We start from the raw sequence: 20367 nt of genomic DNA on the forward strand, positions 1-20367 counted from the left end.
ATTTTTATGTCTGAAAGTCCTTTCTATTGGACAACATCACGCTCATGTTTTCGCATATTGTCACCACTTTTTGACGTTTTTTGGAGAAAATAATTGGACATTAGTTCATATGTGCTGACAGAGGAGATAATGAACTTTGTGACAGTTTTTGTTTCATGTGGATTCCTCCAGTAATGCCTGAGATATGAGCCAAAAAACAAAGACATAAAAATATGCATTTTGTCGGTTACTGCAGTTACCATAGTTACCGTCAGTTGCCCTCCTTTAGAATGTTGTGATGTCACATGAACACTACCTATTCCGCCCCGCCCACTTTTGTTGCTTTTTGCTTTGTCTCGGAAAATGTTCAGCACTAAAATCTGATGTTTTGTCGATTGATTTGTGTAAAATGTCCAATGTTTATTTGTACCAACATGTCAACACTGCACCGTTTCTCAGTGCGGCCTAAAATCGGCTTTGTTTTCGTATAGTAACTGATCTGGACTTCTCCAGTCCCATGTTAACTGATAGGGCACAATTCATGGCGGCGCCTACGCGAACTTCGTTAATAAGGTGTATACTGTTCACCAGTGGTTCTCAACAGGTGAAACCGTTTTCAATGGGTCACGAGCCTTTCCTGGAAAACATTACTTTTAATATTTATGTACAGAAAAGTATAGAATCACGACTTGAGTCTGTTAAAATGACTGATATCAGGTTGTTTTGGCTTAATTAATGCTTATTTAACAGCGGCCCGTGCTTGAATACTGTACAGTGGGCAGCATCAGACTTGGTGTGGTCCCAGGCGCAGCACAGAGAACGCTCGCCGGTGTTGCCGTAGTAATAAGCGGATCTTGTCATCGTCAGAGTCGGGATCCAGAGGTTTGTTGTACTCCTCATCCTCCACCTCGTTCTCTGACCCGTCGCCACTCTGTCCCGCGTGGGACACCTGTGTGGAGCTGGGTTCAGATGCACTCTTCTTCCTCCACTTGGTGCGCCTGTTTTGAAACCACACCTAAAAGACAAACAGCTGCTAAAGTGTCTGAGGAATGTGTTATGCAACTCTTTATATAAAGATGAACTAGTTTTACCTTCACTTGTGATTCTGTCATCCCCAGAGAGTAAGCCAGTCGGGCGCGTTCAGGTCCTGCCAAATACTTGGTCTGTTCAAAAGTCTTCTCCAGAGCAAAGATCTGATGTCCACTGAACGTTGGCCTGGTGTGCTTCTTCCTGCTGGGCATCTCCCCGAGAGGACCACTGTCTAAAACAGAAAACAATGTGCAAGAGTGTAACATTTTATTATGGCAGAACTGTAATGTCACATATGTCATTAGACATACACAGCAGTTTTCAATCAATTAGCATTGCATGTTAATGCATTTACATTTACATGGGAAATAAGATTTATATTTAATCACCTATACAACACCAATAACAAATGTCTTTCTTCAGAGTACACTCAATAAATTAACATGCAACTATTCTTGGTTATTATTATTTTTTTAATTTTATTTATTATCGCATTTATAAAGAACAAATGAAACCAATATTTAGGGGATTGACACACAGCAGCACGAGAGCATGTGTTTCATAAAACACACAATATCTCTGTTTCTTAAAAAAAAACAGCCACGTGCTTTCTGAAAACAACCTCAATGAGTGACATCATTAGAAAACTATACAACTATTGCCATTGTATTTGAAACAGGATGCTGCAACAAAAGGTAAGAGTATAAACAGATCACCATTTATACACAAAGAAAGTCAAAGAGCTTCACAAAAGCTTAAATTAAATTACAATTACAAAAAATTAAGAATTCATATTAAGTCAAAAAAAAAGTGCAGTTAATACTTTATGTAAATGACCATAATAATATTTCCCCCATTTTGTAAATTGCTTCTAAGGTGTTATTTTGTTGCATTATAATTCATACGCTTTTACTTTGAAGGAGCTTAGAGAAGGCTCAGCGTGCGGATGTAACTATGGTAACCAGAGGGAAGTCCTGCTGCTAACGTTATAGGCGGAGAAAGGTGCGCGTCCTGTAAAAAGATGGACAAAAGATTTATTTAAGATTTATTGCTTTAATGCTTACGATTCCCTAGCACCCGGTTGATGAGGGAACAAGGTTGGTATTAGGGTTTTGTCATGACATTTTATATTTTAATCGTTTTTGCGGAGTTTATATTTATAACTGTTGCGTAACGGTAACTTTTACCCACTAGAGGGTGCCAACGCTCTTCGGTTAAAGGCATGAGTAACGCAATGTATTGATATAAGGTTAAAGGACCAGGTTTGAATGTTTAATGATTATAAATGGAATTTACATAATTATAGCACTCAAAATAGAGATTGTCACATGGTTAAAAAGGTTTAAGGTAAATTACATGCTGTATGAGTTACTGATTGTATTGTTTTCTGTTTGTATTGTAGCTCTTACGGTGTGTTCACATGCAAGGCAAGGCTAAATTAAAAACAATGTGAACCATCAGTTTGAGAGACCATCTTTTCGACCGCGGCAGCTACAGTAAGAGCTTGTCCCAAGCTGAGAAGAGCTCCCCCAAAGCCGAGGAAGAGCTCATCCAACGCTCAGCGCTGAGGTCACAGTGAGAGCCGCTCAAAGGTTTCATCTCCACGGCTCCAATCAAGGTAATCTGGGATCCGATGGTCCAAGGCATCTTCCAGTCCTCAACATGTCGAAATCTGAAGATGAAACGGATCACACCGAGGATCTTCAGGCCACAGCGGAAGAGGAGCTTCCACACTCTTCTCGTCAAAGGAGGCCCACAGAAAGGATGCAAGTGTATCAGGAGGAGGTAGCGTTCAGAAAGGAAAAACGGCTTCTACATGTTTATGATCAATGGAAAAAAGAAGTACGTACAATGCGAGAGCAATTAAGGGAGACATATCAAACAGTGAAATTATATCACTAATGAACATCATAGAGAAGGAAAGAGACAGTGTCATTAATTTGTACACAGAAATAAGAGATCACATTACTCCATCCAGTGATACAAGGCGATTCGTAGACACGTGTGAAGCTGTCACCAGAGACATTATTAAAGTTTCACATGAAAGGCTATCAGGCATGGATGACTATGATAGTGTCCAAGTCAAAATACGTCTTCGTGAGCTTCGTGGACCAGACTACGCTAAATCCATTTACAGTTCCTCAGTCTCACACTCAAGTAAACACTCGTCAGTCAGTAAGTCAGACTCTGCGGCATCAGTTGTCATTGCAAAAAGAGTAGAAGCTGCAGCAGAGTTAGCAGCCAAGGAAGCAGAGTATGAAATTGCAATTGAAGAGGAAAAACAAAAGGAAAAGATTGATCAGTTGCAGCGTGAGTTAGAAAGGCTCAAGGCAGAAAAGGATGTAAAGTCTGCACGAGCTAGACTAATGACTTATGATCAAGAGATAAAGAGTGAGAGTAGTGTCCAAAATGTAAGCATTAGGAAAGTATCTCAGCAGCTCCCAACAGTTTCTGCTCCCATTCAATCTCCAAACAGTAATGTGAAGTCCTCCTCACCTCTGCAAGCAGACGCACTTTTCTTAGCACAAGCAGTACAGGACAGTATTGCCATGAACAGATTGCCAATGCCAGAGCCCTCCACATTCACGGGTGACCCACTACATTTCATTGAGTGGAAAGCTTCATTTACTGCACTCATTGATAACAAGAACATTTCACCCGCTGACAAACTACACTACCTGAAGAAATACATAGGAGGTGCAGCTCGAAAGACACTCGATGGCATCTTCTACAGAAATGACAGCGATGCATACAAGGACGCATGGGAACGACTCGGTGAAAGGTATGGACATCCATTCGTCGTACAGAAAGCGTTCAGAGAAAGGCTGGCAAAATGGCCAAAGATACATACAAAGGACTCTACAGGATTTAGGGAATTTGCTGACTTCATTCAAACATGTTATGAGGCCATGCCCCACGTCGAAGGCTTAACCATTCTCAACGATTGTGAGGAGAACCAAAAACTTGTCCAAAAGTTACCAGACTGGGCAGCTGCAAGGTGGAATCGTCAAGCTACTCGGTTCATGGATGAAAGTGGGAAGTTTCCAAGCTTAAGGGACTTTGTCGCATTCATGTCCTCTGAAGCAAGGATTGTGTGCAACCCGATTACATCGTTTCAAGCACTCCACTCCAGAGACTTCACCACGACCACAGGTAAAGATTCTCAAAAGGAGAAAAGACCCACCTCCAATGTTCTACACACACAAGCTGTAACAGAGACTGAAAATACAAAACAAAAGTCAAATGTTAAACCACCATGCATGCTCTGTCAAGACAATGGACACAAACTTCACAGTTGCCCGCAGTTCAAAGGCAAATCACTTGAAGAAAGAAGGAAATACATAAAAGAGAATAAACTATGTTATGGCTGTCTCAAACCCGGACACAGTGCAAAGGACTGTCGTTACAGGCTCGTATGTGAAATGTGCAAGAAAAAGCACCCTACTTGTCTGCACGACTTCAGCTATAATAAAGACAAATCAGCTACTAACACAACTCAGAACAATACAGAACAGGCTGCAACTACCCTGTCTCTCAACGCAGAAACCAACGATCAATGTGTCAACACTGCAATGATAGTACCAGTATGGGTTTCTTCAGAGCAACATCCAGCTACGGAAAAGCTTGTTTATGCACTCTTAGACACCCAAAGTGACACAGTGTTCATTGACCAAGATGTAACTCATCATCTCAAAGCTAAGTCCACCCCAATAAAGTTAAAGCTCACTACAATGCTTGGTAAAGATGCAGTTGTGCCTAGTGAACGTGTCTCAGGTCTCAAAGTGAGAGGCTACAACTCCTCAGAAATGATCAAACTCCCTCCTGCATACACTAAAGACTGTATACCAGTGAACCGCTCCCACATTCCTACCTGTGAAACGGCAAGGCAATGGAATCATCTCAAGGTAATAGTGAATGAGATTCCACCACAGTTCGAGTGTGAAGTTGGCTTATTAATCGGCTATAGTTGCTCAAAGGCACTGGCTCCAAGGCAAGTAATCTTAGGAGGAGAGAATGAACCCTACGCAGTCCTTACAGCATTGGGTTGGAGTATTGTAGGCCCCACATCATCTCACAACGACTCTTTAAGCATGTCTACAGTGTGTCACAGAGTTACAGTCAAAGAGCTCCCCCTAGTGACTCCAGCAGATGCACTCAAGGTTCTCGAGTCTGACTTCAAGGATGATAACAAGGATAACAGATCAGTGTCTCAAGATGACATTCTCTTTCTCAACACGTTAAAGGAAGGCATTTACAAAAATACAGAAGGACATTATGAAATGCCACTTCCATTTAAGGAGAGACCGCACCTACCGGACAATAGGCAAATGGCCACTGTGCGACTTCAAAGCCTCAAAAACAAGCTGTCAAAGGACCAAAGGTACAAAGAGCAGTACGTAAAGTTTATGAGTGAAGTCATAGAAAAGGGAGATGCTGAGGAAGTCCACGGTGAAGCAAAGGAAGGAGAAAGGTGGTATATTCCCCACCATGGGATATATCATCCCCAAAAACCAGATAAACTCAGAGTGGTCTTTGACGCCTCAGCAAAATACAAAGGTAACAGTCTCAATGATCATTTGCTGTCTGGCCCAGACTTGCTGAACAATCTCAACTGCGTTCTCATCAGATTTAGAAGGCATCAGGTTGCATTGTTGTGTGACATTGAAAAAATGTTCCACCAATTTCATGTGTATGAAGCAGACAGAGACTATTTAACCTTTCTGTGGTGGAAAAATGGCAACCTGAGTACTGAGCCACAAGAGTTCCGAATGAAAGTGCACCTATTCGGCGCCACGTCCTCGCCAGGGTGTGCCAATTACGGCTTAAGGCATCTTGCTAAAGAAAACGAGACACAGTTTCCCCTCGCCTCACAGTTCATAATGAAAGATTTCTACGTGGATGACGGGGTAACGAGTACTGCAAGCATCAAGGAAGCTATTCAGCTTGCACAGGAGGCTCAGACACTCTGCGCATTAAGTGGCCTCCGACTGCACAAGTTTGTAAGTAACAACAAAACAGTTTTAGAAAGCATTCCTGCATCCGAACGTGCCACACCACAGCTTGCATGTGACCTAGCCTTTAATGACTCTAAACTTGAAAGAGCGCTAGGCATTCATTGGCACATTGAATCAGACACACTCAGGTTTCGCTTTCACTCCAACGACCAACCTGCTACAAGGCGTGGCATCCTGTCTATGGTTGCATCTCTGTACGACCCGCTGGGATTCATCTCCCCCTTCGTGCTCACAGGCAAAAGAGTGCTTCAAGAGACTTGTAAACAGGGCACAAACTGGGATGATCCCCTTCCCAGTGAATTAAGGCCAGTGTGGAATAACTGGAAAAGTGATTTGGAGAACTTACAGAAAATCACAATACCACGCTGTTATGTTCCCAAAGACTTTGGCCAAGTAGTAAAAACAGAATTGCATCATTTTTCTGACGCAAGCTCCTATGGTTACGGTCAATGTTCATATTTGAGACATGTAAACAAAGATGACAATGTGCATTGTGCTTTAGTTACAGCGAAGACCAGAGTTGCTCCTATTAAGGTAACAACAATACCAAGACTGGAACTTACAGCTGCTGTTGTCTCCATTACTGTAAGTACCATGCTCAAGGATGAGCTTGGACTGTCACAGGTAGATGAGTATTTCTGGACGGACTCTAAAGTAGTTTTAGGCTACATCAGTAACGAAGCACGTCGTTTTCACACATTTGTCTCCAACAGAGTTCAAAAGATAAGGCTTTACAGCTCACCCCAGCAGTGGAGATATGTCCCTTCTGAGCAAAATCCTGCGGACATAGCCTCCAGAGGTTCAAGTGCAAGTGAGCTCATCACATCAGACTGGTTCAAAGGGCCACAGTTTCTATGGGACAGAGAATTACCTCCAGCTGCTGACATTGACACAAATGTTCCTCTCGGTGATCCAGAGGTAAAAAGGGTACATGTGCTGAACACGCTCAAAACAGAACACAAAGGTTTATCGGGCAAGTTAACAAAGTTTTCTTCATGGTACAAAGCCACTCAAGCCATAGCTCGGCTCGTTCGCTTTGCCAAGAAAAACAAAACAACAGGTCACAGTACAGTACAAGAAAGACAAAACGCACAAAGTGTTATTCTAAAGGACATACAAGCATGTGAATATGCCAAGGAGATCAAGATGCTCAAAGACGGAAAGGCACTTCCTCACAAAGGTCAGTTGTTTCAAATGGACACATTCCTTGATAGTGATGGACTCCTTAAGGTGGGAGGAAGGCTCAAAAATGCATCATTCTCCTCCACATTAAAACACCCAGTGATAGTTCCCAAAGGTCACCATGTCACTCAGCTGATAATAGCTCATTTCCACAGTAAAGTGCAACACCAAGGAAAAGGACTGACAATCAATGAGATCAGATCAAATGGATTTTGGATCCCAGGCATCAACAAAGCCGTGGCAAACTTTGTGCACCAATGTGTAAAGTGTCGCAGACTCAGGAGAAATACAGAAGAACAGAAAATGTCTGATCTCCCAACGCAACGTTTAGATCCAACGCCACCATTCACATTTTGTGGAATGGACTGTTTCGGTCCCTTTCTTACCAAACAAGCTCGCAAAGTGCAGAAGCGCTATGGACTTCTTTTTACATGCCTTTGCTGCAGAGCAGTTCACATAGAAATGTTGGATGACATGACTACAGACGCCTTTATCAATGCACTCCGCTGCTTTATAGCCATAAGAGGAGCAGTCACTGAGATAAGGTGTGATCAAGGAAGTAACTTTGTCGGAGCTAAAAACGAACTTCAAGAAGCTTTAAAGCAAGTGGACTCCAAACGCATAGCCACATTTCTTGCTGAGAATCAGTGTGATTTCAAAATGCACACGCCTCATTCAAGTCATACAGGAGGTGTATGGGAAAGACAGATCAGGACAATTCGAAACATTCTGCGCTCAACAGCTTCCCTTTCATCAGGCAGAATGGACGACGCATCCCTACGGACATTCTTTTATGAGGCAATGGCGATCGTGAACAGCAGGCCTCTTACAGTGGACAACTTAAGTGACCCAAACAGCCCAGAGCCATTGACCCCAAATCATCTACTTACTATGAAGTCAAAGGCAGCCCTGCCCCCTCCAGGTAAATTCATCAGAGAGGACATTTATGCACGTAAAAGATGGCGGCAGGTGCAGTATTTATCAGAACAGTTTTGGTCTCGTTGGAAAAAGGAGTATCTTTCCAGCATTGCTACAAGACAGAAATGGCACACTCCAAGGAGAAACTTAAAAGTTGGAGATGTTGTCATGGAGAAGATGGATGATCTACCGCGCAATGAATGGAGATTAGCACGAGTAATTGAAACAGTAGTCGATAAGGATGGACTAGTAAGAAAGGCAAAGCTTCGCTTTGGAGAAAAGAAGAGTGAAAAGGGACAATGTTCTGGAAAACCTTCTATTGTAGAACGCCCAGTGCAGAAATTGGTTCTTCTGTTAGAGACTCTTTAAAGGGTTACAAGTCATTTCTTCATTAGGAAATCATTCTTAATACCATTGGTTCAGCTAGCTCTAATGATTTGGTGGGAGTGTAAATGACCATAATAATATTTCCCCCATTTTGTAAATTGCTTCTAAGGTGTTATTTTGTTGCATTATAATTCATACGCTTTTACTTTGAAGGAGCTTAGAGAAGGCTCAGCGTGCGGATGTAACTATGGTAACCAGAGGGAAGTCCTGCTGCTAACGTTATAGGCGGAGAAAGGTGCGCGTCCTGTAAAAAGATGGACAAAAGATTTATTTAAGATTTATTGCTTTAATGCTTACGATTCCCTAGCACCCGGTTGATGAGGGAACAAGGTTGGTATTAGGGTTTTGTCATGACATTTTATATTTTAATCGTTTTTGCGGAGTTTATATTTATAACTGTTGCGTAACGGTAACTTTTACCCACTAGAGGGTGCCAACGCTCTTCGGTTAAAGGCATGAGTAACGCAATGTATTGATATAAGGTTAAAGGACCAGGTTTGAATGTTTAATGATTATAAATGGAATTTACATAATTATAGCACTCAAAATAGAGATTGTCACATGGTTAAAAAGGTTTAAGGTAAATTACATGCTGTATGAGTTACTGATTGTATTGTTTTCTGTTTGTATTGTAGCTCTTACGGTGTGTTCACATGCAAGGCAAGGCTAAATTAAAAACAATGTGAACCATCAGTTTGAGAGACCATCTTTTCGACCGCGGCAGCTACACTTTAAATTGTCTTTTTCTTTATTAACTATTGTCACTATTATAGTGTTTCCTGAAATGTTTCAAATTCCAAACAATTCCCTAGTTACAAAATAACACTAATGATATTCGGTTTTGTTTTTACAAGCACAGCATTTGTAATTGCTCTATATGATATAATTGCCAACTTCAAAAAACAATCAACATACACCTGTTTACACTGACTAATTTGGAAACTGAAAGTACACGTGAGCAGTAAAAAAAAACTAATGGGGATTTACAAACCAAAAGAATGTCCCTCCCCTTTCCTGCTCCTCCCATTGATGTGATGTATGATGTTAAGCAAGTACATGTACCACATGAATATCACAAATGAAGAAATCAGCCACAAGAGCAACAGCTTCTTTTCTCTGAGACACAGAACAAATCTACAACATGGTGAAGAGCAGCCTCAACTCTGGTGAGACGACATTTTAATTTTGCTGTAAACTTTTATATTTTATGTAGGAAGAATTTTAGAAAGAAATAAGCTTTTTTTTTTCATTTTAAATGAAAAAAATGATTTCTGATTTTTTTGTTTGTACATGTTTTTATTATTAGTTTCTTTTCATTGCTTTTGGTGCCTTGTACTTGACACATATGATAAATAAACTTGAAGTTGACCTTGAATTATTGTATAGTTCATGGTTATTATGGTTTATAATATAATCACTTTTTTTGAGAAACGGCAGAAACTGGAGGGATTTTATGGACCTAAAAATAAAATAATTGAAATAATTAGCCTAAAATACCATTCAATTTGACTCAAGCATTTAAAGGCAATTTTAGTATTTATATGTGTCTGTTAATGTTTGGTATGACAGTAATAATAAAAGGTATTAAGTAAAATATTGTCAAAGGTGTGTCTAGCTCAGAAATCCTCTAAATCCAACAGTATTGACACACTTGTGGTGTGAGTCAGTGGTTGATGCAAGGTGTTGCTACGGTGTAATACCGCGCACATGTAAGATAAGGCTCTGGTGTTATTGTTAGGCCCGAGCGGCCTGCCGTCGCAAGGGCCTATTGTAATCGCAATCACAGCGCAGTGCGCGCAGCGCACTGAACCTAAGTGCGCGGAGCGCACAAAAACAGCGCGAAGCGCTGTCCCCATGTCAACCGTAAACTCACCGTGTAAAACAGTGACAGCCAACACCAAAGGTGTGGGCCCTTTATACTTATTATTGCATTAAAATGAATGGGGGTATATAGTGTGAATGGGGGTATATAGTGGATGACGAGCGCGAAGCGCTCGTCATCCACCCAGGAGCCCCACGGCTGCATGCGGATCGTTGAAAGCTTTCCAAAAATGTATATTATGATATCGTCGCGAAAGCGACGATATTGTTTTTGTAAAAAATATTATTATTATTCTTTCTTTCTTCTTCTTCTTCTGCTCTTTGAGCAGGAATTTGACCCCCTGAACATTGTTGAAAACTCACCAAACTTTGCCCAAAATTCAGGTCCGGTGAAAAATTAATTTAAATGTGTGTTTTATTTTGGGGAAATAAAAAATGGCGCGACAGCGCCACCTACAAAAGTGAAAATACATTACGCCAATGGGGGAGGGGCCAGCGTCAACTTTGTCGTAGAGCGACGAGATTCGGTACAGACGTTCGTCATGTGACGACAAACAAAAAATATTATTGTGGCCACGCCCCCTGACAAACCGGAAGTCCGCCATTTTGACAGGAAGTCCAGAGAATGCTGAGTCAGCGTTTTCGCTGACGTCGCATTTTAACGAACTCCTCCTAGGGCGTTTGACCAAATGAGCTCAAAATCGCTCCAGCTCATCTCGAGATGTGGGGCATCAAAAGTTATTCCAATTTTGTGCCTATGTTTTACGGTTTGTTTGCGGCGAAGCCGCAATCTTTACGAAGAATTTTGCAATTCATCAAAAACTAAAAATCGCTCCCATTCGCACAAACAAACTCAGATTAAAAATCGGAAATATACATTTTATTGACCTTTCACCCCTAGACGCAACAAATGTGAAAAAGTGACATTGGGCGCGATAGCGCCCCCTCCAGGTACAGAAGAAAAAATGCATTATCGGAAAAAAATTAGTTTCTCGGAAATGGATGAAATTCGGTACAAAAATAGTTGATGGCGTCCCGATCCAAAAAGCCAATGAGACCCATATCGTATTTTGTACGGTGTTGCCATGGTGACGCCTGGGGCCCCCCATGTTATCCAATGGGGCTGACACATAAATCTCACATTATACAACATCACAGCGCGTTAGCGCCCTCTGTTAGGAGCTTGTGGACAGTGGACATGGAAATACGGCCCGTTAGGGCCACCTGATGCTAATTATGAAATTAAAAAGATTATGGGCGTGCTAGCGCCCTCTGCAGGCTGGAGCCATTATTCACATGGAGAGGCTAAAAATGTAGTTTTGATGTTTACTGACAAAGATTAATGGCACATCGGGGCAATAAAATGCAGTGTGGCGCCCTTGGGTGGGTTATGGCGCGGCAATAGAGGCGCTAAAGAAGGCACGGCCCGCGAGGGCCGTTCGATGCCGCTTGCGGCTTTAATTTATCATTCTTCTTCTTTATTACTTTATTACTTCCCCTCACAGTCTAGATTTTGTTTAATTATATCACAGTTATATCTCTTAAAATCCTGAACCAGTAATAATGAATTGTAATAAAGGTTTATGAAAGCTGCTAGATGGCTGACCTAAAGTGCTTTCTGTGTGTCTGCAGATGTGCACAGGTGTGGTGCACTGTGCCTGGGACCTCTGACCTTCCACTCTCAGATCAAAGGGGCGTGCATCAATCTATCTGAACACGGCAGGTGTGCGCAGCGAGCCTCGGACACATTTAAGAACGGCCTCGTGTTCAGCTGCCGGTCTGTCCGGGTGCAGGAGCGAGTGCGACTCAGGGTCGACAAACACCGTCTCAACTGGACAGGAGCTCTCCGAGTGGGCTTCACAACTGTCCCACCATCGGCCCGCACTGGAGAGCTGCCCAGTATGGCCATGCCCTGCCTCATGAATGTCCCTGGACACTGGGTAGCGCCTGTGGCGGACGATCTGGTCAGGAAAGGCGCATTGCTGGAGTTCTGGGTGTCGGACAGCGGCTCTTTAAATGTGCTTGTCAACAACAGCATCCAGAGTAAACTGCTGACAGGCGTGGACATCAGCCGACCACTGTGGGCTATGATCGATGTATACGGCCAAACATGCGGCATCACCTTATTAGGTAACATGTTCTATCTTCACTTACTTCAATCTGTAGTGCCTCATATCTTGGCTCAAGCTCATTTTATAATATGTCAACTACAGGATCAGTGAAGAAGGATCTTTTTCGCACAAGAAAGTCGTGCCTTCCTCCTGTATGTGAAGTTGTGACCCCGTCTGCCCCGAGCATTGAGCCCTGCAGAGCCATCCCGCTTGTGGACACACGGACCTCAGCAGGTAGAACCTTGTAATAACAACGAGTTTACATTGCGGCCTACATGGATTGTTTCTAAATGTTTGTTTTGTGCTTCTCCTGCAGGCAAAGGAAACTGCGAGGAGTGTGTGGTGTGTTTGGCAAAAGAGGCCAGGATCATAGTGAAACCCTGTGGGCACCAGTGTCTGTGCTCAAACTGCGCGATGCGAGTTCTGGAGGATTTCGGCACCTGCCCCCTCTGTCGACAGACGATCCGCAGTGGGGTCATAGCAGCTGCGTAACAAGAAAATCAGGCCAATCATGTAAATAATGTGAATGTGTTATGTACAGCAGTGTATCTCATTATGTATATAGTTTTTATATTTATCAATATATTTAGCAATGCAAATATATTGTCAACACTACAAAGAAAAAGACGTAAATTACTGTATTATTTATGTAAAGAGATTATTTTTTTTACTGAACAGAGCATTATAAACAATGTAATAAAATACATTGATTCCTGTATGTGTGTGTGTAAATACAGAACACAATGAAATGAGCAGTTTTACTGATGTTTGACTGATTATTGGGACTGAATAACAGTAGATTTACATGTAGATGATATCTGAATGACTAACGTTAAATGTTACATGAGGACACTATTACACAAGTCATTCAAGGCCTCCCTTCTTCAAAATGGCCTTTAGTTATAACTGCTGTGTATTTGTTAATATTCACAATCTTGATTAGTATTAGTATTTTTAACCTCTTAACACATTTCTCCAGTTCAACTTTATCCAAATCTAGAAGCATCTCGACTGGAGCTCACATCCTATAGGCCAGGTTTACGCTTCATTTGAAAGCTAAGACCGTCAAAACGGATCCCTTTTTTCCTCACGTTGTTATCATTTTTTGTCGTATCTTTTGGTGCTTTTTTTATTGCCACGTTTCTGTTATGGTTTTGTTGCTTTTTGTCACCTGCTTTGTTGCTCTTTTGATGCTTTTTTTTTTTCGGCGTTTAAATCCTTATTTACATCACGTTTTTGTCGCTATTTTGGTGTGTTTTTTTTCCAAGAAGCTTTTAGATTTGGGCAAGGTCGAAAATGTGCTTGGTTAAGCCGGGGTTTAAGAGGCTAATCTACAACATTTCATAAAGCTGTGTTTAATGTCTTGTAATCATTAGACTGTATGTTGTAATCAGTTAATTTACTCACTGTGTTTTAGAGCAGTGGCTTAAGCCGATCTGGCGACATCTGGCGGTGTCTTATGGGAATAACTTCATCAGGCGCACAGTTCATCAGTCATCCGTTAGGGAGCAGTGTCGTATAGCCTTTAACCTAGAAATGTATACAAATGAATCTTCATTGTATATACTGCCACATACTACAATTCCGAGTTTATTGTGTTTATTGGGATAAAAGGGCAGATAGGCCTATGTGACCTTCGATGATGATGGCGACAGCTTTGTTGAATGCGATTTCTCAGAACTGGGTTATATAATTGTTGTATCAAATGATCTACATTTTAGATTTGTTGGTTAACTTTTAGCGACATTTAAAAGCAACGACATTTGAGGTGCATGACTGGGACATCAAAGTTAAGGTAGTGTAGAGGCAAATCTTTAGTTCGTTAGTTTCTTCTTTGTTCTAATTTTAACCTCTTCTATGCTGATTTTACGCGTGTGACAACATTCTCCGTCGCAGCACGATAAAATGACCGTGTTGCTCCGTCAGCCATCTTTTTTATTTCTTTTGAAGTCAAGTCAAAGAACAAAATCAACTTCTTCTTCGTGGGCAAAGACAATACACAGCGCCCTCTATGGCAAAACATGCATTTGCTTTCTTTGTAAATAATGAACAGTTTTTGAATCAAAATATTACATATGAAATGTATCATTTCTTTTTAAACAAAATATAAAGAATATGAAATGCAAAATTAATATATATGAACATTAAATATTCAAACATGTAGGCCGTATAAAATGGCGCTTACATTCCGGCCCCTAATTGTTACTGCTAGGGCATAACAATTATCAAAAACAACTTAAGCGACATTTGACTCTCTTTGTAACTTAAACACAACTGTATACCATATTCTTATGGCTTTAAACAAAAATACATTACTCATCCATTTCAAGTAAAAGACACAATTTGTCTACTGGTCTTTCCAAAACACTGCTTTTAGTCTTGACAAAAACTCTTCTAACATGACCGTTTGAATCACAGATTGCTCTTTCAACCTTTCCCATTAACCATGAACCTCTAGGTGCACTGTCATCTACGATAAGAACGACGTCCCCAGGTTTCAGGTTTCTTTTCACATTTAGCCATTGTTGTCTCTCTTGCAAAAGTGGAAGATACTCTTTGGTCCACCGCTTCCAAAAAATATCTGACAGGTATTGAACCTGACGCCACCGTCTCTTTGAGTACAAGTCCTCTTTCTGAAATAAACCAGGTGGTAACACAGGTTGTCTTTTCATAAGAAGCAAATGATTTGGAGTTAATGCTTCTATGTCATTTGTGTCATTAGAAACTCTTGTAATGGGTCTATCATTTATAATAGACTCCACTTCACAAAATAAAGTGTGAAGACGCTCATCATCAAGAGTTTGTTGTCTCAGTAACTGGTTAAGGATTTTCCTGACAGAACGTATCTGCCTTTCCCAAATCCCACCGAAATGAGATCCAGCTGGTGGATTGAATGTCCATGTAACACCTTTTTGCAAAAGTGACTCCGCGATTTTAGACTTATTCCAACTTTTGATTGCTACACGCATTTCCTTTTCTGCACCTACTAGGTTCGTACCATTATCTGATCTCATGACAGACACTTGGCCTCTTCTAGCCACGAACCTTCTAAATGCGTTAATGCAAGAGTCCGTTTCAAGTGAGTGAGCAACCTCTATGTGAATTGCTCTTGTGGTAAGGCACGTAAACAAAACACCATACCTTTTCACATAACTTCTGCCAAGTTTTACCTCGAAAGGTCCAAAATAGTCTATCCCTACATTTGTGAAAGGGGGATTGTCAGTTTCAAGTCTGTCTTTTGGCAGGTTTGCCATTCTCTGTTCACCAGGTTTAGATGACAACTTCTTACATGGTACACATTTTGACAGTATTTTCCTAAGAGCTGCATCAGCTTTTGGAATCCAATATTTTTCTCTCAGTTTGGATAGCATTAAGTTTCTACCACTATGACCTGTTTGTTTGTGAATATGTCTGAGAATCAAAGAGGACACATAGTGGTCCTGATGAAGTATTACAGGGTGTTTCACACTGGATGGTAAAGCAGATTTATCTAACCTTCCACCAACCCTTAGAATACCATTGTCCAACACAGGATCTAGTTTTACAATATGACTAGTCCTTTTTACCTTTTGATCCTTCTGTAGAGATAAAATCTCGTCTTTGTAACTTTGATTTTGACAAAACTTAATCTCCAACTCTGCATTTTCTAGTTCTGTGACTGTTAAGTAACCATCATCTTTGTTTGACCTTTGCACTTTAGCTTTTTTCTTTTGGCTATCACGGGCTGACAAAGTCTTGCGCTCACGTGACAGTTTTTGAAGTAGCTGTTTAAATCTCAACATCCAGGCAATAGCCTTTTTTAATCTGTACCAATCTGAGTAATAGCAAATGAGTCGACTGATTGGATCAGTTTGCACAATGTCAACACAAACACTCATAACCTTCACTTCTGCATCATTATGAATGTCCATTGAGATTATTGGTGACACTGGCCAATGTTTACAGTCCTTTCTCAGAAAGTCCGGTCCTTGAATCCAGGATTTGTTTGAGAGGAAATCGTTTGCTTTCATTCCCCTAGATGCGTAATCAGCAGTGTTCAACTCTGAGTTTACGTACCTCCACTGTCTGATCTCCGAGTGATCTCTGATAAGTGACACCCTATTTGCAACAAAAGTCTTGAATCTGGCCCCGTCGTTTGCAAGGTACCTCAAAACTGTGGTACTGTCAGACCAGAATGTGGATTCCTTGAGTTGCATTTTCAGCTCGTTTCTCATCATTTTGTCGATTTTTACGGCTACAGCAGCCGCTGTAAGCTCTAATCTAGGAATGGTAGTTTGTTTCAAAGGTGATACTCGTGATTTGCCTATTACAAATGAGCAATGGACTTCACCCTTTTCATTCGTGACACGAAGGTATGTAACCACACCATACCCTCTCTCACTTGCATCTGCGAAATGATGCAGTTGGGCAGATGTGACATTTCCAAATCCAACTGGTTTAAAACATCTGTCCACTGTAAATCCTTGTAGTTTTGCAAAGTCCGATAGCCACTGTTGTGACTTCTTAGCCATGTCCGTTGGTATGTCCTCGTCCCATGAGAATTTCTTTCCACACAGTTCCTGCAGTATCATTTTTGCTGGGAGAATAACTGGGGACAGAAAACCTAAGGGATCATAGATGGAACTCACAAACGACAGAATGCCCCGCCTTGTTTGTGTCATTGGTTTCTCATTTATCTTGATCTTGAAGGAGTCGGTTTCAATGCACCAGTTTACTCCTAAGACTCGTTCTTCTGGAAGGTTGTCATGACAGAGGTCTAATGCTTTAACCTCTGAGGCTCTTTCTGTTTCAGGGATGGAGGCCAGAACAACTCTGCTGTTACTATTCCATTTCGTAAGACGAAAACCTCCACTTGCACATAGTCCTGTTAGCTCTTCAACGATAGCGCAGGCTTCACTTTCATTTGCCACAGACAAAAGGCAATCGTCTACATAAAAGTTTGTCTGCACTGCACTAATCGCCAGGGGTGACACCTTGTGTGTGGCATCCTCTGCTGTTCTCTTTAAGGCAAAGTTGGCACAACTTGGCGACGATGTTGCACCGAACAAATGCACAGTCATTTTGAACTCCTGCATGGGTTCATCCAGGTTTCCTTCAGGCCACCAGAGGAAGCGTAACAGATCTGTGTCCTCTGGTGGGACCTTCACTTGGTGGTACATCGCCTCTATGTCTGACATTAAGGCAATGTGGTCGTGTCTGAAGCGGGTTAAAACTCCGACTAATGCATTTGTCAAATCAGGACCCTGTAAAAGTTCCTCGTTCAACGATTTGCCCTGGAATGAGACTGCACAGTCAAAGACAACACGAAGCTTTCTTTTCTGTGGGTGGTACACCCCGTGGTGAGGTATGTACCATAATCTTCCATCATCACGTTCGAGTTGTTCGTTTGGCACTGGCACAGCATATTTCTTGTCTATGAGGTCTGACATGAATGCTGTGTAGTCTTTGTGAAAGTCTTTGTTTTTCAGCATTTTTCGTTTGAGGCTCTCTGCTCTCTGTACAACGAGCTTGCGGTTGTTAGGTAGTTGGACAGACTGATCTTTCAAAGGAAGGCCTATGCAATAATGACCTTCGACCTTTTTAACAGTGTCCTTGACAGAGTTCATGAATTGTACATCCTCTCGCGACATCTCATGCCGCTCTTCAGAAGCCTTTTCCGGAAAGTCATGGTTAAACTGTTTCACACACAATGTTTCAATTTCTGACATTGATATGCGATTCACAGAAGCACTTTGTTCGTTTTCAAAGTCACTTCGTTTCAAAGGGCCATTGATAACCCACCCTAGGACCGTACGGACTGCATAGGGTCCATCATCTATGCTGTGAAAGATTTCCCAGGGTTCCATAGCCTTGTAAGCGTTTGCTCCTATCAAAAGTCCAACATCAGCGTCTATTTCAGGCAGTTCTACTCTGTGCAGATGAGGCCAATTCTCTAGGTCTGTCTGCATGGGAATGCTCTCTTTTGAAACTGGAATGTCTTTGTGTGTGTACGTATCGGGTAAATCAATGTACACATTCTCTTTTACACCACTTACTTCTAAGTCTGAAACTATGTAACTTGGCTCTAACTTTTGCTGACCCATAGTGCGGAGAAGGATTTGAGTCTTCTTCCCTTCTATGCCAAGTTGTCTCATAAGCTTCTCTGAGCAGAAAGTTGCTTCACTGCCATTGTCCAAAAATGCGTAAGTGTCTATCGTCTTGTTGTTTTTCTTAAGCTTAACATGAACTGGCACAATAGCCAAAACTCGACTACTATTACCGGCCCCAGTGGCACCACATGTTCCACCTGTGATTGGAATAGGGCTTGGGGCTTCAGTGTCTGAGTTTTCAGTGTCATCTTTGGGTTTGTTATCTACTGCTACATCCTCTGTTTTAGTATAGTGGAGCATACTAGGATGTCTTTTAGAACAGTAGTCACATTGGATTCGTTTCTTGCAGTCTTTACTTAAATGTCCTTGTGTCAAGCATGAAAAGCAAAGTCCTTTTCCCTTTAGGAACTCTACTCTCTCCTTATGAGGTAGTTTTCTTATTTTCTGACAGTCAGCAAGTGAGTGGCTTTTCTCACAATACACACATGGCCTTTGAAATGCATCAACTGTCTGACGCATTGTGCCTTAGTTTGCATCTGGCAACCTTTCTTTTGTTGCAGGTGCCACGCTGGTGGCAAATGCACTGCCCTTTGGTCTAAATGTCTTGTTTGGTTTTGAGTACTGCTTGCCTTTGTCATCGGCATCTTTAATGTCACCAAATAGAGGATCTGAAGCTATCTTAGCTTGTCTGTTAAGGAACTTCACCAAATCTGAAAACCTAGCTCTTCTACCAGACTTTTCCTGAAAATCAAATGCTGAGACCCTCCACATCTCTCTCATTCTATAAGGTAACTTGGAAACTATGACTCTGAGGTTTGTTGGGTTGTCTAGTTCCTCAAGGTGGTTAATGTCATGCATGGCATTATTGCAACCAGTTAGAAAGAGTGAGTAAGTATGGAGACCTTTGGCATCGTCTGCTTTCACCTGTGGCCAGTCTACAGCCTTTTTCAGGTAAGCTGTTGCGATTTTGATTTCATTGCCGTAATGATAGTTTAAGAGTTTCATTGCTTCGTGGAAGCCTTTCTGAGGGTTCATGTGTTGGCAACTTCTGACTAGGTCTCTAGGCTCACCTCTTGTGAACTGTTCAAGATAATAAATCTTGTCACTGTCATTATCAGTTTTGCTACTGATTGTATGGTCAAAGGCTCTAAGGAATGATTTGAACTCTAAAGGATCACCACTGAAAATGGGAACATCTCTCTGAGGTAAATTTGTGAGTCTTTGTTGCTTAACCAACATCTCTGTAATGTCATTCTGTTTTAGCATTACTTCACACAAATTAAACTTAGTGTCCATTTCAACCCTTTGAGTAGGAATCTCCTGTTTAACCTGGTACTGTGGTCTGTTAAAGTGAGTATTTGACTGTTTACTTGTAACAACTGAGGGCAAACTATGAAACGAGTCTGCACGCTGGTAAGTTACACTTTTGTTTTCACCGTCCTCATACTCACACTCTTCCAATACCCTTATCTTTGCAGTAGATGCAGCAATTTGAGTCTCGATTTCCAGCTGCTCCTTCCTTGCCTTTAACCTCAATTCTTCCATTTCCAGAGCTTGTTTCTCCTTTAACTTCTCTGCCGTTGCAATCAGAGAAGCTCTTTCCGCTTGTTCCTTGCGACGTGCAGATGATGACGTAGTTGAACCATTGTGGCTGGACCCGGTCCCGGACACATTGGATCCCGATCGCCTCCTTCTCGATCCACCTTTCGAAGACGCGCTGTCGTCTGGTCCCACGTCGTCGTCTTGTTGCCGCCTTGCATCGATTGTCCATTTTTCAGCATCCATCATGAAATTGCTGAAATTTTCCCTTTTTGGCTGATACCAATATGACTGATC

At 41.6% G+C, this 20367-nt stretch overlaps 2 protein-coding genes across 2 annotated transcripts; one reads left to right on the forward strand and one right to left on the reverse strand.

The window, feature by feature from the left end:
* Positions 1-763: 763 nt before the first annotated feature.
* Positions 764-13972, reverse strand: LOC306973172 (homeobox protein Nkx-6.3-like; the record flags this gene model as incomplete). Its single annotated transcript, XM_079570022.1, has 3 exons — positions 13850-13972; positions 1071-1240; positions 764-994 (listed from the first exon to the last, which is right to left on the reverse strand). Exons 2-3 carry the CDS (start codon positions 1218-1220, stop codon positions 764-766), a joined length of 381 nt encoding a protein of 126 aa, XP_079426148.1. The 5' UTR covers positions 1221-1240; positions 13850-13972.
* LOC306975403 (E3 ubiquitin-protein ligase NEURL3-like) lies at positions 9580-12981 on the forward strand. The gene is made up of 4 exons (XM_079572918.1): positions 9580-9676; positions 11964-12461; positions 12545-12676; positions 12759-12981. Exons 1-4 carry the CDS (start codon positions 9652-9654, stop codon positions 12932-12934), a joined length of 831 nt encoding a protein of 276 aa, XP_079429044.1. The 5' UTR covers positions 9580-9651; the 3' UTR covers positions 12935-12981.
* Positions 13973-20367: the final 6395 nt, after the last annotated feature.

The sequence above is a fragment of the Gobius niger genome, assembly GCF_951799975.1.
Source record: "Gobius niger genome assembly, chromosome: 1".
Taxonomy (NCBI): Eukaryota; Metazoa; Chordata; class Actinopteri; order Gobiiformes; family Gobiidae; genus Gobius; species Gobius niger.

What these genes read in the sequence shown, in the direction of transcription:
- LOC306975403 (XM_079572918.1), top strand. Translation starts at nt 9,652, where the DNA reads ATGGTGAAGAGCAGCCTCAACTCTG. An exon ending in ATGCGGCATCACCTTATTAG is followed by an intron (nt 12,462 to 12,544) that starts GTAACATGTTCT and finishes TGTCAACTACAG; the next exon opens with GATCAGTGAAGAAGGATCTT. An exon ending in GGACACACGGACCTCAGCAG is followed by an intron (nt 12,677 to 12,758) that starts GTAGAACCTTGT and finishes CTTCTCCTGCAG; the next exon opens with GCAAAGGAAACTGCGAGGAG.